Source organism: Barbatula barbatula (genome assembly GCF_947034865.1).
Source record: "Barbatula barbatula genome assembly, chromosome: 24".
Classification (NCBI taxonomy): domain Eukaryota; kingdom Metazoa; phylum Chordata; class Actinopteri; order Cypriniformes; family Nemacheilidae; genus Barbatula; species Barbatula barbatula.
This window is the reverse complement of record NC_136787.1, coordinates 3,710,398-3,728,896: the sequence shown is the minus strand read 5'-3', so window position 1 is coordinate 3,728,896 and position 18,499 is coordinate 3,710,398. Positions and strand designations below refer to the sequence as shown.

At 35.9% G+C, this 18,499-nt stretch overlaps 1 protein-coding gene across 2 annotated transcripts in view; it reads left to right on the top strand.

Annotated features, from left to right (window-relative positions):
* palm2akap2 (PALM2 and AKAP2 fusion) overlaps positions 1 to 18,353 on the top strand; it is a 74,050-nt gene extending 55,697 nt beyond the window's left edge. For both annotated transcript variants that reach the window (XM_079448409.1, XM_079448410.1), the window contains 3 exons: positions 6,941 to 9,152; positions 11,107 to 11,297; positions 15,172 to 18,353. In XM_079448409.1, coding sequence (XP_079304535.1) covers positions 6,941 to 9,152; positions 11,107 to 11,297; positions 15,172 to 15,270 — 2,502 coding nt within the window. In that variant the 3' untranslated portion in view covers positions 15,271 to 18,353. The remainder of the gene's footprint in view (positions 1 to 6,940; positions 9,153 to 11,106; positions 11,298 to 15,171) is intronic.
* Positions 18,354 to 18,499: the final 146 nt, after the last annotated feature.

The following is an 18,499-nucleotide window of genomic DNA, read 5'->3' as shown; positions in this document are numbered from 1 at the left end:
CCGATCTCTTCCATGCAGCCTTGACATTGAACGCTTATATCTTCTAAATGGATTAGCATATCAGTTTATTGACATCCTTAAGGCTAACTTATTTCTTATAAAAGGAAAAAAACTTTCATATGGATTTCACTGGGGCTTTAAGAGCGGGTTTTCATTCTCCTCCTCACCACCTTGTCTTCAGATACATTGATGTTTTCAGTCTCTGCTTAACATTGTTTTAATGCTTTCTACTTTTATAGTGTTTTTGTAGTTTAGTAGTAGAACATATATTCGCAGAAAACACACATATGAAATTCATATGATGTCAAGTCAACCTTGAAGCCAGTTGTTTTTGTAGCAAACAAAGAGGAATTCATGATCTACTGTACCCTACTCCACCAACTGATTAAAAAAACACTCTAAAGGATTTCTAAACAAATTAAGAGCTTAGTGAGAGGGAAGATTATTAAATAAATATGATCAATGATCATATCAAAAGTATGTTTTTCCCATCCAAAGCTATTCAATTGTCTGGTACATTTGAAATAAAAGGCACATATGATATAGACTTTTATAATACTTTTTGATTCTTTGCTTCCTTATTGCTGAGAAACCAGTAGTTGTACCACAGAACAATGATGTGTTTGTAACAACAATAAGACAAGTCAATTCATCACAGAATCTAAATTTTGAGTGAAATGTTAGTTTAAAAGTAAAAACTTGCAAGAACATTCCTAAAGACAATGAAACTTATTCTGGTTTATTCCTACAGGTTCCGCAAGTGTGTCTTCAACCTTAACCACAAAAATCCTTCGTTTTTTGTTAACCAGTTCTGCATGATGCCATTAAAACAAATTCAGTTTATTTTTGAAGAAGCTGTTTATCCTTTGGCAAACATGTTAAATAACTTAATGTCACGCAATTTACTTTGAGCATGGAAAAGGCAGTTTAAAGGGATCGTTCACCCAAAAATACCAAAAGTTGTGTCATAATTTTCTTACCCACTTCTCACCATTTCAAACCAGTTTGACTTTCTGTGTTCTACAAAACACAAAAGCCGATATTTTGAAGAATGTTGGTTTCAAAGCAACGGCAGTACCCATTCACTTCTATTGTTTGGACAGAAAACCAATGCAAAAGGTTTCTCCGTTGTTCAGTTACGAACATTCTTCAAAGTATTGCCTTTGTGTTCTGCAGAAGATAGAAAGTCATAGCCTACAGTTTTGAAATGACAATAGGGTGAGTAAAATGATGACCGGATTTTCATTTTGGAGTGAACTCTAGGATTTGGTTAATTTTATTATTAATGTAAAACCAACCATTCTCTATTAGTTTTTGACATGTTCTTTGGAAACATAGATTATTTTGGCATGATTTCCAAAGGCTCTTTATCGTTCTTTAAAAAACTTTTTTTGTTCTCTTTGTGGTAGTTTTTTTAGCTGGCTTTTCTTTTCTACTTTACATTTTCAACCATTGAAAAACATAGATCTTCAAGTCTTTAAGATATTCTAAAAGTAGTAATTTTCAGGTCAGTCACATTTTTATTTATTACATTTGTGCTGAAATGCAATGTTTAATGAATCACTGTTTAACTGTTTAGACAATTTTTTATGATTGTATGCATAGTTCTTAGGCATTTTGTGCCAACTTGACTAAACATTTTCTGTCTTTTTTAAGTTTTTTTTGCAAGACAAATACAAAATGTTTTCTTTTAATTATAAAAAGGTATTTATTATGAATAAATATTGTATTAATAATAATCAAGATAACTACTTATTTTAATAATAAGCTTAGAGGTTAAATCAAGAATAGTACATCAAATGTAGCTTAGCAAAAGATTGTTGCTTTTTCAACACTGCACATTGCATGATACATTTTTATTATTCTTGATCCACATCGACAGACAGATTACGGAAAAAGGATGACACGCCCCTGCCTACTGGCATCAACATCCTCAAACAAAACACACTGACATTTTAGTTAATCCTTACAGATACCTCAAAATTCCTGGGCAGAATTTACAAACGGCACATGTCATATAACGTCTTATAATACATATAATATTTTCACGTGCATATATTTTACATAGTTTGGTTCTTTACTGTTGTAAATTGTTGCATCTGATGTTCCAGAAACAAGTCAAGACAAACAGTTTTAGTCAGTCTACTGAAATTGTATTATTTAATTGACATGAAGGTTATACTGCAGTCTTTGTTTGTCTCTGAATAGAAACAAGCATGTGGTGTTATTATTGGCACAAAGCACATACAGTATCTTAAAAAACCTTGTATGACTGTGAGGCGTTTCTCTCAACTGGATCTCCTTTGCTCTTATCTGTATTTTATTGTCTTCTCATTTAAAAGGCACTTCATTGCACAAGGACATAAGTCTTACTACAATGTCCTTTCACTAGGATTTTGTCAGGGACATACTGTGTTAACTCCTATTTTGAGATTTTAAGGAAAACCATAAGTAGACATCTATTTAATCTTCTATTTATAAATTGTGATAAAACAATGTGCATCGCAAGGACTGATAAGACACAGAGACATTACACGCTAGCTTTTATGAGTGAATTCCTGAAGAAGTTAACAGACTAGATGCTAAAAGAAAGTCACTTATTTATTCACAGTCAAATATTTCTATTGTAACTTGGTGCATAAATACAGAAATCTACTGATGCGCCGTCACAAGTACTGGCTATTTGACAACTGCTTTAAATCCGTCTCTTCCAGTCCAAATAAATTATTTGGAAACTATCTGATTTATAATATCATGTTGCTCTTTTGATTCCTGTGTTTTTAAGCCGAGGAAAAAAATGTTTGACTCAGACACATTGACTCAGAACTGGCCATCAAAAAACTATTATTTAACATGAACTGTATAACTTTATTTTGGGTACATTTCAAGGAAAATAAAATAACATAATTATTGTAATTTAAGAGTAAAGAAAATGAAGACACACTATGTAAGATTTAGATTATTCCCCCACCTTGATTCAAAGGGATTCATTGTGTGTGAAATCATAGAACATGCAGATAAAAAGCAAGATATTTATTCTGGGTTTTGACTCAGAGGGGTTCCACCCAAAGGACATATCTCCACCCAAAAGTACTGCGCCTTTCCTTGTAGGGTGTCTGCCGCCCATAAAGAAGAGTTTGGAGCGTGAGTGGGAAGGAAAGAGGGCGGCCAGGGGGCCGGCTCTGACAGAGGGTCTTTGTGTAAGCATGGACGTACAACACACCCACTCCTCTATTAAACCAAACTCCCCCTTGCCCGTGACATCATAGCCAATAGCTAGACGGAGCAAGAATTTTGACTCTGGGGGACTGAGAGAAGAGAGAGAGGCATTGTAGGAGAACAGACGGAAATGGTGCGGCCAGCAGTATGGGGTGAGTAAGGCATGGTGTTCTATCAAACACATACACGAGGAAGATGAAGGGAAATGAAGAGAAGTGGCCAGGAAAGAAACTTCATTGTGGTGTCCTGGGCAGGGGTCGAAGGTGTTGGAGCAAGACATTACAGATTTATTGGTGACGACAGGACAGTGCGGTCTTGAAACTTTGTGATATATTCAAGTTCTCTTACTAATATAAAAGATCACAAATTTTTGTGACCAGTCTCATTCACAATTTTGGAAAACTATGAAAAGGTAGGAAACTCACTATAATAGCCTAAACAGGATTGGTTTATTTACAGTATATTATGAATGGTTCTTGATTCAGTTGGAGTCAGTCAGAAGTGTACTGAGTTGTTGTTTCCTTCTCGTAGCTTAAAAGGGACTTTTTGTGATGGGTTTTTTCTAAAATTCTTTCAAAAAAATTTGATGAAAAATAATAATGTTACATGCCTTTTGCTCTTATTTTTGACAAACAACTGAAGCATTCTTGAGACCTTATTACTTTTCTTTACTGCTCCCCTTGTGAGTCTTGGAATTTTTTGTCTGCAGTGTTAGAGGTAATCTTGTTTCAGTAGTCTTTCATCACTGTGGTGTGGTGTGATGGGTCTGTCTGTAATGCCTGAAATACGAGCTGGAAAAAACATTTTCTTACAGTGAGTGGCCACAAAACTTAATTTTCACATGGAAGTCATATGCATCATTGTTGTTTTTTCACTAAGCTAAATATTTTTTTTAGGTTATAAGCAGTAGTTACTGTTTAAAATAATGATAAAACGTGTCTGGTCAAAAGTTAATGTGATTTATACTTTCTCAATCATTTAAAGCAAAGCTTTCACCACCTTTCAATCTAATGCAATGACATTCCTACCTTTTTAAATACTGCATTTAAAGACAAAGTAATGACCAAATGTTGCAAATGGCTTGTGTTCATTGCATCTGCGCAGCTAACCACTTCCAGATGCTATGAAAGCAACAACACGTGGAGCGTCACGTAAATAGAGACAGCAAGGTTTAGTTCATCTCATGCCAATAAACCAGTGAAAACACCATCTATCTTGTCTTTTGTAGGATTATATTCACATTTCATGCACACTGTTTAATTACATGAGGTATAGGGCTGTGTATCCTTCATCACTTGTATTAGTTGGCCGGTGCCTGGAGGACAGCTGAGCTATGCCGGGAATGTTAGAGGGGATTCAGATCATCCGCAAAAAGAGTGTGTGTGTGTCTGTCTGCCCTTCTTAGAACCTACTGATGTTCCTCAGACCTGACCACTGAGAGGCTGAGACTCTAGGGAATACAGATTTAATGTACAGCCAATACCGAGAAAGAGAACAAAAAGAAAAGTCCAGAGAAATGTGTTATTGCTCTTGCTTTTTCCAAATTCTAGAGACATACCAAAGGCGTGCCTTTGCCTTGAGTGTTTCCTAACATTTCTAAAACAGAACGATATAGAAAGACACATTTATTGACATAAAAATCACACAGATTCTACCTTTTATAGCCCAGAAAATAAGGGCAAAACAACATTTGCTTAAGATGTGAAAATCACCATTGATCCTCTATCAAATACTATCTTTCACACTTAAGCCAAGCTTAGAGCTATGTCCAAACTATTGCAATGTTTTAGTCCTCTATTCAGTGCTTCACATGGTTGTGTCCTCAATTCCCACCTGCTATTAATTGTATATTTACTAGTTCTATATATCTTCGCTGGTTTTTACACCCAGGGCATAAGGGTGGATCAACCATGATAAACATTCGGTGATGCTGATGGGCTTTTTGCATACCTCCATTAAGTATACAAATCTGCCCTTGTCTGGTTTTAATGGCACAAGGGAAACTCACATGATTTCCTAATGTCATTTGATGAGAGTTTAGACTGAAAACTTGTAAACACACCCTGAGGGGAAGGGTGGTCTGTGTGACTGAAGAAAGGGATTTTATTAAACACATGCCACATTAAAGACACCATGTGACACAGCCTGCTACTCATACCAGCACAAATAAGAAATACGATGGTTTGATTTGATTTTTAAACATGATGTTAATTTTTAGTCGAACTTTGAAAATCCACGAGTTTGAGCGTATGAACTTTTATTAAAAGCTTGAATGTGGGCATCTGTTGACCATTGAGGATTTCAGGTGGGTCCAGCTGCAGTATTTGGAAATCCCATTTGACTCTTTACAACTTTACCTGAAAGGCTGGTTGAACACTGTCGTACTTACATATTATATTTATCAAGCATATAATAGAAATCGTTTAACTGAGATCTATTCTAAAGAGCACATGCTTTAAGAGTAACAATGTTTCAATGGTTTTACATTATTTACATTTTTATGAAATAGTTTTACGAGTTTCAATAGTTTACTTTCTATGGCCATGGGCACCTGAAATAGTACATAAAAAAGATGTTTCAAATAATTCCTCTTTTAGGCTGTTCAGTGAAATAACATCTCTGTGCTTCACTCAGAGTCCTTTTATTATGCTTTTACATTTATGGCAAGTTATAATGCTCCTGCTGTTATTTTGTATAGCTTTCTGACAGGACCTTTCAGGAACTCTAACTAACAAACAACAGCAAACAATTGAAATTGCTCAAGGTGTGCACTCTCACATCTGAAGCATAAAAGCTGAGCTCTTGAAACCCCCACCGAGTGACAGTTTAATGTAGATTATTTCTGCAAACGTGAAGGACAGCCAAAAGAATTACTTTTGTTACTTTAGAGTTTTAGGTCTTATTTTGTTTTAGTGTCCACTATTGAGACAGTGTGTTTTGTATGATATTTACATATTAAGAGAAAATGTTTGCTCTGTAAAGTTTACTTTGTGCTCTGTGGTATGTACTTTATACAAGATTTGTTCTCCAAATAAGCGTAACCATCTCCTAAATGGTTAATAGATCAATGCAAGATCAATTCAAGATCCGTGGAATGGAGGCACCTTAGAATATAGAGTAAAGACATCATGCTAGTTTGCTATCAAACCCTGATATTTAATTGACTAATTCTTCGAAGGACTCTGCTGTGAATAACGTGTGAACAAAGTCTCTTATATGTGGTTTTGTTGAGTAGCTTTTCATTAAAGCAAACTAATGAAAACTGAAATAGACCTTTTCAGGTAAAGGTGAAAAGCATTTTACCGATTCACATGGCATAATTTCAAATTGTGATATTAATTTTTTATTGTTGTCATCATTTCATTATTCTTCACTATAGTGTATGAGGGTAGTATTTAGATGATAACCCTGTGTTTTTCTTTAGTTTAACTTGATTGGTGAGAAGACTTGAAACGGGGCCTTAAATGATTAACGCTTAGTATCATATAGCAGAGGTCAGAGTTTAACAAGTCCATTATCTCCTACCTCCAATCATTGTCTTGAACAGTATCTATTACTGAATGCATGATTGTCACATACAATATTTTTTTTACGATCCGCTCTCTAATGTACCACAGATTGTGGTAATGGAAAGAAAGACAGGCTGGACACAATGTTTATCATCTAGAAGAATAACTGCAATTTGTAATTCATAACTAATGTAATTTCTGCTTTTTTCTAGAAGTCCCCAGTACTCTCAGAGGATGACAGTAAGCTGAGAACAGTAAGAAGTCCGAAGACCGTGAGTTTTTTTGATTCTGTTAGTGTGATATCTGCCGAGAACAGCATGGAGCTTGATGCTCAAGCCGAGACCCAGCAAAGCTACATGAACCAGAATAGAGTGAGACTGGACAGCGAAGTTGCCCAAGAAATCCTCTACCTAGATGAGGTCCTTGAAGCAAACTGTTGTGAATCGGGAGCTGACATGAATTTAAACGGGACACGTACCCCTGAGATTCAGGCGATTAGAATTGACGGAAGTGGATCGTCTGTTCATACTTTTGACACATCAACCTTACAAAATCATGAAATTATTTTAGAAGGGAAAAAACCGACCACTTATGTTGATGATAACTTCAACACCAAACCCAATGGCCACGCAGCAATAATGGAAAACAACTGTGTAAGTTCACATGAGTCACCTAGGACCCCAGTCAAAAAAGAGGCACGTTTTGAGCTCCGACCATTTCATGAAGAAAAGAAACCATCAAAATTATTTGACCCTCCAACAGAGAAAGAAGTTAGGGTAAAGAAGATCAGACCCTCAGAGGAAATTGCAGAGCTAGAGAGAGAAAGGCTGGAACTCATTCGAGGTCAGGCAGTTAAGAAAAACCCAGGAATTGCTGCAAAATGGTGGAACCCACCTCAGGAAAAGACACTGGAGGAGGAGTTAGAGCCAGATCAGCTTGAGTCCCATCGAAGATATGAGGAGAGGAAGCAGAGGAGACCAGAAACCAACCGTGTGACAGAAGTGCCATCCAAACAAACAATCACATTTATCCAACCTGAAATAGGAAACAAGGAGGATGTTGTCATGGAGGAGATCGACTTTTCAGCAGCACGCAAGCAGTTTCTGCAGATGGAACATGCCAAGCAGCCTACAACCTCGAAGAGAAATGTTGCACCTCAGCTTTACTCTGCCAAACCTTTCTTCAAAACTCCTGAAGTTACGCATGTAGAGAGGCTATGTGGTTCTGTCACAGTTGCCAGTCAAGAGGGGATCACGTCATATGATGAAAGTCAATTTACTACAGTCAAAGCAGAAACTATTTACTGCTGCTCTGAAGAATCCGTCATACCACCCAAGGATAAATTTGCTCACAATGAATTGCAGGAAGATGATTTCACTTGTGCTCGAGCAGTTATGACTATTGTAAAGGAAGAAGATTCAGATCTGTGTCAACGCTCGTTCAACAGCTTCTACCATACAGAAGAAATAGATTCAGGATTAGATGACCTATCCCTAAGATCTCAGGACACCACTGTCCTTGAGACACTGTCCAATGATTTCAGCATGGACAACATAAGTGATAGTGGTGCATCAATTGAAACCATGAGTGCTTATTTGGAAAACTCTCTTGGGGAGTACTCTTTTCCCTCAACTCCGATGGTTACCACCCCAATCAATGGGAATTGTGAAAGTGCTATCAAATCTCCAGGTGAACATAGTGGAACTTATCAGGAAGATGGTTTGACAGAGGAAGAGCTAGAATACCATGCCGGTTTTCTTGTCCAAAATGCTATCCAGCAAGCCATTGCCCAGCAGAATGACAAGTGGGAACCGCTTGAAGCCACACAACAGTCGTCTCCCATCCCAGCGAAAGAGGAAAGTGTTCCGTTTCAACCACAACAGTTAAAGGAGAAATCTACTGTCACGCCACCTCCTAAAGTGCCATCCACCCTGGAAGAGAAAACCATCACTCCTCAAATGACAGTAGCTCATGCTGAACCAGTTATCCCAGTTAACACTTACAAGCCACCCAGTCCCTCTCCACCACCAAGTGAAAAACCTGAATTCAGTTATTTGAGTAAATACTCTGAGGCAGCACCAGTTATCCCAGTTAACACTTACAAGCCACCCAGTCCCTCTCCACCACCAAGTGAAAAACCTGAATTCAGTTATTTCAGTAAATACTCTGAGGCAGCGGAGCTCAGGAGCACTGCAGCTGTTACTCGGGCACAGGAAGTGGAAGTGACCTCAGGGCCATTCAAACTGCGCTCACGTAAACAAAGAACCCTCTCCATGATTGAAGAGGAGATTCGAGCGGCTCAGGAACGTGAGGAAGAGTTGAAAAGACAACGGCAGGTACAAGCCCTGCACCCGCCCCGTACACAGAAGCAGAAGTCCAGCAACCAACCAAGCAAGTTGGTCCTTACTGGGAAGACGGTTCCAGGTATGCTGAATTCACATGCATGTTACAAGGCAGCTGCTATTTGCATTTTACACAAAGTTTAAATAGCAGAAGCCATTTCTTAGCGACATGCTATTTACAGTAACCAAAAATAGCTGGATTGAGTAGAAATAGAAGTTAGATGCTATTTACTTGAAAATAGTGGCAGATAACGTTACTATTTGCACCTCAGTATTGTTGTGCATTAAACATTATGCAGTTATAACAGTGTAAATCATTATATTTATACAAATATAAAGCCCTACACCTACCCCTGACCTTAATCTAAAGCAAAACTTTGTGGAAAAAAAAGAGTTTTAAGTCTTAAATCAATTTTATTAAAACAAATGCCTTATTGGTCTGCAAGGTTATTGAAAAAGGTAAAAGAGCATGTTCAGCAAGAGGTGGATTAGAACAATGGTCTCCAATGTCAAGCTATGAAGACCTTACACCTTACGCCACTGGAGCTACTCTTTGAAATGGTGTCGTTCTGACACTTTCTCTATTCCAATCACATATTGGCGGAGCTAGTGCAAATAGTCTCTGCCTACAAGGCAGGCTATTTGTTCTCAGTGTAAATAGACACATATAGTCATTCTCAATACATTTTATTTAATTAAATTTAATGCAATTTAATTGCACTATAGCAAGCAGTGCTTTTTAAAAGGGTTTGAAGTAAACTGCTGCATAGTAGCCAGTAAGTTCATCTTTTTAGTACACACTAGCATTTAGACAACTTGACTGAAATTTTGCTCATGGTTTTTAAAACGGTTTAACTGAAGGAGTATGATTGAATGTTTAAATAATGAATATATGTAAGCAGCCAGCATGGATTCTAAAAAAACAGGATGAGACCTCAAGAAGCAACTTAATAAAGTGCCAAAAGAACATCTCTGCAAATTAAAGGCAAAGGGGGGCTTTCTGAAGATGCAAAAATATCGTTATGATTTATCTCCGATTTTATAATCGCACAATTTGCTAAGATACACAAGTGTTATTCCATAGTTTATGATTAGTTAACTATAATTCTAAATGTGGGGAAAATATCACACATATGTGTTTAATTGGCTTTCAGTTATAAGAAAGCCCTACAACTTTGTTTGTCATCATAAGAACTGGAATTGTGCCCATGAAATTCACGGAAGCAATCCAATAACATTGTTAATGTTTGATTCATGTTTAGGAAAAAATTATAAATTCTTATAATGGACACACAAATAGACTTAAAAGTATTATTTAGCATGGTACTACAGATATTAGCATAACTGGACAGTATTAATGTCATCATATAATTTCAGGTTTGGCAAACTGCAGAAGTTCATGTCTGCCCTCTATTGGTGTCATGGCAACTGCATAAGGACTAATTTATCAAAAAAGGGATTTGGGCTTATCTACTAAAGGACTGTTAAAGGAGTATGTTACTTTGTGCTATCATGTGATTGACATCTCCTTAATGATGTAATTCTTTACATAAAAAAGCATTGATTTTCAAACCTTATTGTCACAGACGATTGTTTAACCAACCTGGCACCTTCTTACATCTCTGGTATTCTGTCAGTGTATACTCCATCTAGATCTCTCAGATCTGAAACCCAAAACATACTTGCTATTGTAAGAACAAACTATAAACGAAAGGGTGACAGAGCTTTGTCCCGAGCCAAACTTTTATCTGGCGAAGTGTTTGCCCTAATGTTTAAGGCCCAACTAAAAGCCCACTAATTAAACTCATCCCGGGGGTCTGTAGGATGGGATTGGCATAGCTGTCAGTTGTTGGATAGCTTTTATGATGTCTTGTTTGTTTTATGTTTTTGAATGTGAGTGTTTGCTTTGTATTATTGTGAAGCACCCTGGGCAATGACTGTTGTGGTATGTGTGCTATATAAATACAGTAAAGAAAGAAAGAAAGTTGTCTGTCTTTCTGTGTCTAAATTATTTTTATATTTTCTTGTGTCTCTAGGTAAAATCGAGAAGGTTCGTACGGTGCCTCCAGCATCACCATGCTCTTCAGATAGCGCACTGCCCTCGCCATTGTCTGATCTGGGAAGTGATGATTCTGGAGGTCAGAGACCCAAGAACTTCATGGAGACACTAATGGAGGACTATGAGACGCACAAAGTGAAGCGTAGAGAGCAAGTGGAAGACAATAGCGTAAGTTTCTTACATAGATATGACGTAATGCATTGTCAGAGAAACGTTTTAAGGAAATGAATTGGTCTACCATCTACTGCATAGTCCTAATCATACTGTATCAATCTGAATTGACACAATCAAAACATGAATCTTCCCTTTTAGCATATACATTTGAGATCGGAATATGATTTATATAGCTAAAACCCAGTTAACGTGATCTGGTTCCCTTTTCACCTCATAAAAAATGGGAAAAAGAGGGACTTTCCAGCTCATGTAGAAAAAGAAACCATAAAGACTTGTGAAAACCCACCATCAAATGTCTGTTGAGGATACAGTGTTTTACATCAACCACAATATTTCCTGTTTTGCTTTCAGATGTCAAGAACACATTTCTTCTTAAAGGAATAGTTCACCCAAAAATTTAAACTCTGTCATGAATTACTTAACCTCCAATTGTTTCAAACCTGTATACATTTCTTTGTTCTGTTTAAGATGAATAAAGATATTTATTGGGGGACCAATGTGCCTCCTAAATTTCTTATTTTGTGTTCAACAAAAGTCATACTTTTTTCGTGCCTCAGAAATCTCAGTTTTTAACATTGGTTCAAATATCTTTCTTTGGGGTGGTTTCCCGGACAGAGTTTAAGACTAGTCCCAGACTAATTTAAACGTTAGAGGTGTTAGCGGTGTCTCGAAAACAACTTGCCCTGTCTTAGCCTAAAATATACAGTAGCAGTGCCATTGTTTTGTCTCAAGAAGCACAGTTATGTTTGTTAGCAATGTTTTTAATAATGTCTTAAATATGCTAATGCAACTAAGGCCTATTTTAAAATAATCCCTGTTCCTGAAACCATCCCTTTGTGTTCAACCAAACAGAGAAATGTATACAGATTTGGAACAACTTGAGGGCGAGTATATGACAGAATATTACATTTTGTGTGAACTATCCCTTTAAAGCTATTATTGGGAGAACAAATAAGAGAGCCTGTTTCAGCTATGCTGCACTGAAAATACTTCTGTGTTTATAATTGTATTCATTGATTATATTGAAGTTTTGGGGAAACAAAAGTCTATTGTTAACCACAAATGTTCTGTTTTTGGGGAAATTTGACCAGTAACAAGACATGAAATACCATCATTTTATACCTAAGAGGAGAGCGGCTGGTAAGGGTAGGAAATTGAAACACGCTCTAAGCTATAAATTCATAATTCAAGCGTTTCTGAACTTTTTCAAAAGGAAATCCTGAAAAAAACTTAAGACACGCATAAGACATAATAGAACCCATTTAGACACCGTTCAGACACAGTTGTAACTTGTAATGATCAACGCTTAACTAATATGATGTTTTCATGTTATATGGTTTTAAATATAAAAACAACAGTCCTCATAAGCTAAGGCTTTATGGAAGGTAATCTGTTTAACAGTTTTATTGTTCACTATAGCCAATGTTTCACGTTAACAAATTTTTCCCTTTTCCCTCTGGTCAGTACGTCCGCTCAGTTACAACTGAGGTACTTGCACAATGCTTGCTTTGAATTATATTGGACCCTCTTGTGTGTTTTTGCATGGTTATTTTTTGGTTGCATTTTAGCGGTGCCAAATATTTTGACATATAAAAAGTGTTCACAAGATTACAAATTTTGTATGTGCATCAATTCATTACATCATTCAATATGTATCATGCATATATGAATCTGCACTTTATGGTGTGTTCAAAGTATTTGCACCTTATAAGGTCTTGAGACCAACTAACTCAGAAGAGTGTGAATTATAAAAGGCATAGTTCACCTAAACATAAAAATTCTGTCATCATTATGGTTCAAGAACGTCACATAAACTACGTTGACCAAAGTATTGGAACGCTCCCTTCAACAGGTTTGATTCATTTAGTTATTTCAAAGAGCACAAATCCTAATGCTACAACATAAAATTAAATAATAGAATTGTGTGCTTCTGGTTTTATAGCAAGCATTTAGGCAAGGCCCTTCTCTATTCTTATTCCATGACACTGCCCCTGTGCACAAAGCAGGTTGAAAAATAAATGATTGGTGCCGTCTTGTGTGGAAGAACTTTACTGGTCTTTACCTGAAACCAGTTGAACACATTTGAGCCAAACATCAATGACTTGTACACAGGGGTACAGTCATTTCGAAACAGAAAATGGCTCTTGTTGCAACAAAACACAATTTTATTATGTTGTTTTACAGTATAATATAGTATAGCATTTATATATGTTTTGTTTGGGATTACTGGAATATATAAAAATTACATGAATGACATGAGGGTGAGTAAATTATGAAAGAATTTTCAGTTTTGAGTGAGCTATCCACACCATGACAGTGGAACTGTGAACATAAAATGTCCAATGTCCATTTGTCTTCCATTTGTCTGACAATCCACTCCAGTCAGAATACTTAATCCCTAATGTCTGTCTGTTTATTTTAATATTTGATATATTCATAATCGTCATTATATGAATAATATGAAGTTATTTGAGATGTTTGCATTGGACATTTAGGTTCATTGAAATAAGGCACAATAGCCTCTGTGAGTGTGACACTTGATGTAAGTGACTTCTTTTAAAAAAGCATGACTGTTACCATGTCCTGTTTATTATTATCTTTTTATTTATGATATCTGCTTTTGTGCTGTGCTTGTCCGTATTGTGGAATTATAATCTCTAACTAACTTGTTTTAAAAAATCAGGGTTCTTCTTAAAGGAAAGATATATCCAAAAGGGTCATACAAATCTTCTATTACAATACATTCACTATTAGGCTTAGTATTTTCTAATGGATATTTCTAATGGCCATATTTAGTTTGACGCGAATGGAAACAAGCCTGTGAGGTATAGATGAACCCTGGCCACTTTCTTAGACGTTTTAGCATTGTTTCGTTTCATAGACTTTTTTTAATTCTTTAAACGTTCTATTGTAATGGCTAAACCAATCACCTCTGAAAATCATCACATTATTTGAAACCGAACAGTGTTTGCAAGAAAATAAGACAATGGCGTTATGATCTCGATTTGAATGTCGACCACCGTAGAATGCTGTACACCGCACTAACTGCAGCCAAGAAAGTTATTTTCAAGATTTGGTATGAACCCACATTCCCGGCTGACAAAATGTGGCTCACAGAATTAAAGAAAATATTGCACAAGAATTAACAGAGCTAAAACAATTTAAGTGTTGGAAATGTAGTGATTTGTTTATTTATTTTTAAAGGTTTTTGGGGTTTTCTTTCTTCCTTGTTATAATGCACACCCTGCTTTGTATATAGTTCCATGTATGTGGATTATGTTCTTCAATAAACAAACAATACAAAAATTGAAAGGCAATTGCGACAACTTTCATAAAATTGATTGAGGAAATGAATTATAAATCCCAGGAATCTATTGGTAATTGAATCAAAAACAGTTGTAGAACATACATTTGAATTAAGTCATCCGTTTTAGCTAGTAGAACGTCTGTGCGGCTTATAATTAAAATTGCCAAATGTTGTAGCCAATTGCCGATGACCAAGAAAATTGTATTGACTTTGGCTATCCCTTACAGCATAATATCAAATTATATAGGGTATGGCATCTGTCCATAAAGCTCCATAAAGATCATGCTTAAAGCAAAATCTTGTTAGAAAAAGCATGTTAAAAGAAAGATTATTCTGCAATTTAATTTTTTTATCTTATATTTATTCATCTTTATATAAAAAGAACAATCAACAAACATGCATTATAGCAGTTCGCCAGAGCAAACTTAGACCTAAAACTTGTGAAAATGGTTTTGCCAAATCTTTGGTGAATTTTCATAGTTATAATAACAAGCTCATAAACTAGTTATTGCAGTTAAGAAACGCACACACATTGTTAAGTGTCTTTATTTTTGTCTTCAGGTCCTGGAGGCAACACGTGTCACTCGCAGAAAAAGTAACATGGCCCTCCGTTGGGAAGCTGGTGTGTATGCCAACCAGGAAGAAGCTGAGGAAGAGTAAAACACATTTCCGATTCTGCAGAGAGAAACCAATGGGAAAATGTGCAACAGGATTAACAAAAGTATTTATTCAACCGGAACTCAACCGCAACTGCAATTTACACCTTTCTGAAGCTTTGCTCTAAAAATGGATCTCATGATTGTTTATTTGTGGCCGATTGGGCATATTTTCCCTGAACAAAGACAATGAAACAAGAGATACTACACTGCTTTCCACTATACCAAGATGTCTTTTTTGGCATTGAAAGTTTGAATTAACATAAGTTATTCAATGTGGAAGTTACACTCCATTTAGGAGTCTACTTTTGAAGAAATCAAAATGTTATTGTGTCGCTATTAGGGATGTAACAATATTATCGCTATCGTGTTATCGCAATAGCAAAACTGTCTCCATATTATCGTGGTCACATGACTGTATGAAACGATAAGTCTTCCGGGTCTAGCAAAGAGAATTTTAGAAAAATTGTAGATGTTACCTTTGGCAAGGTCGATCTGGTGCCATTATTTTATTTTATAAAAGGGATTTTCAGGTCATTTGACCAATCTCATACTATAACTTATACCTCTAAGCAACAGTTATGATTAGAGGATGAAGAAATGAGGATGCTTATGGCATTTTTCCAAGTCATCACTTGTCATATTAAATATTGCAATAAATACTGTACTGTGGACTTTATACCGAGGTATTAGCGTACAGTGAGATTTTGATATTGTTACATCCCTAGTCGCTATGGACATTAAGAATGGGATATGACTTAGTTGCCTTTTAGTACGAGGAGAAGAGTGTTACATGATCCGATCTCAGGTGATTTTGTGAGATTCTTCACATTTCAACTCTGAGTATCTGGTTTAATCAGGATAGGTGCCATTTATCTGAGGTCAAAGGTAGGCCTGGTGTTCACATGAAAGAAGAAAAAATTCCCTTTGTAATAGGCAGTCATTGTGGACCAGAATGTTATTGCTGTGTTTGGCTTACAGTACGGCATAAGATGCAGTGTTGAATATTTAAAGACATTTTATGGTTGGTTACATGACGTAGGTTAGATTCTTTATGTTGGCAGATTGTGTGTATTGTACTTGTGCTCAGGTTTGATAAGAAGGGGTATTAGATGATGTAAGAGTCATGGGGAAAATAGAGGTGAATAATCCAGAAATTTAAGGAATAAACAGAATACATTACAGTATTTTGGGGAAAGTTGAGAAGAATAACTTAAATGGACAACTATTCATCTTACCAAAGTGTTGTTTCCAATCATTTTAAGTTAAAAAGCTTAATACATTGGCATTAAGCCTTTACAAGCGGAAGAGGAATATGCAGGTTTAGTAAATTACTTATATTTTACTTTGTCATTTCATTGATATGAACACAAATGTCGGACATATGGAATTGGTTTCTTATTATTCGCATTATTTTGGCATTTTGTTCAGTCCTAACCTGTTAAAGAACAAAAATAAGCATTAAAAGTATTAGGAAACAAAGAATAAACATCCATAGACAGTCAACTCAAAAGTGATGGACACACCAAGAATCGTGGAGAGTAATTATTTTATAAAAAGAATATTTAATTTTTGATCTCTACTTTTGCCTTTGCCTTGATGCTGATTAACCAATGAAGACAATCCCAGGAGCATCATGAGACAAATGTGGCTCAGTTCTTTTTTTGTACCTTCACGTAATATATATATAGGCTAGATATATATCACTACAGTATTTACTTGACTGCTGTATTTTTGGAGTATACACAACGTTTTTATAGCCTTTGATTTAGAGTGGCACACAGTAATGCTTAGCTCTTTTAAATGATCTTTGATTGCGGGCAAAAAAGACTAGAAACTATAATAGTTGCATTATTGTAACATTTGGGTGGCGTTTGAAGTTGAAGTACACCTGCAGAATAAATGTTTCTTTATTTAATGGATCTGTATAAAACAGACAAGTGTTGTTTTGTGTGGCTGTTTTACTCAGAGCAGGATATTGGATTTTTACTTGGATACTTTGACATGAGATATGAGATATGACTAGTTGGTGAGCAAATCATTTGCATTTTATAAGGGGGAAATATTTGTATTTGAGCAGGGAAATACAAAAAATATTTGTATTTGAGCACATAAAGTGCTCCTGCGCATGGAATATAGTTTTGGAAAATGTTTAGTACTATTACTGCACATTTATTCATATATTATATACAGTGTTGTGTGTATTTGAGAGCCAAGTATGCCATACTATATGCATTTTATTGATATTCATATTGACATTTGGTTTCAGGGGCTGTAGGCAACATTGCACAAGGAACTTAAAGTATTGTCCATAATGCTAACGGTTTTTGCATCATAAACCTTGCAGCAATCGAAATTTGGTTTCCTAAAGATGCTGTCCTTTGTACTATAATGTCTGCAAGTTGGTTATTTTTCAGAGTTGCGTTTGAGTTAAAGTCTATACAATAGGATAGAGGCTGACATTTCTTGAAATAAAGATACCAGAAGAGGAACTTTTGGAATTGGCACTCACTAGTTCGCAGTTGTCCAGTTCGCAGTTGCTAATGTGTAAAAGCACCATGGCAAAATTTCGGACATCTAATGGTAGAAGATTTGTCAATAAATTGAACACTAGATTCAATAGCTTTGAACTACAACATGAACTACAGTGCTGTTGACTTTAGCAGTGAAGCATTTTTGCCCAGTCCACGTTTCGTGTGCATGCAGCGGATTTAAATAGTGCATCTGCAATAGATCTGTCATTGTGGAGAAAGAATTTTAAAATGCCTTCAATTAAATCACAAAAGTATTGTTTTTCTACAGCTTGATAGCGTCACCAGCGTTTTTATTTATTTAATTTTTTTACTCTTAAAATGACACTAAAAATGTTTGTGTTCTGCTTCTGTTGTTTAAATAGTTCTGATTGCAAATGCTTCCTTAAAACAAAGATTTTTGAGTGATGATGCAATTCAGCTTCAAATGCCCTCTGTTGACACATAAACCACTTACATGTTCATATTCTGCTTATTGTTTTATAGTAAGTGTAGGTCTTGTTCTTGCACACGTATATAATTATTTTCTCATTAAAAAGAAAACATGTAAAATCGGCATTGCTTCCTTACCTCTTGGTGTATTGTAAAACAATAAAGCATTTGGTGTATTTTAGGGGTAATGTGTGCATGCATTTCAATTGTGTCTCCTCTTCCAGTTTGCCTGGTTTGTCTGGTTACATACACACAGGTACAGATTTGCAT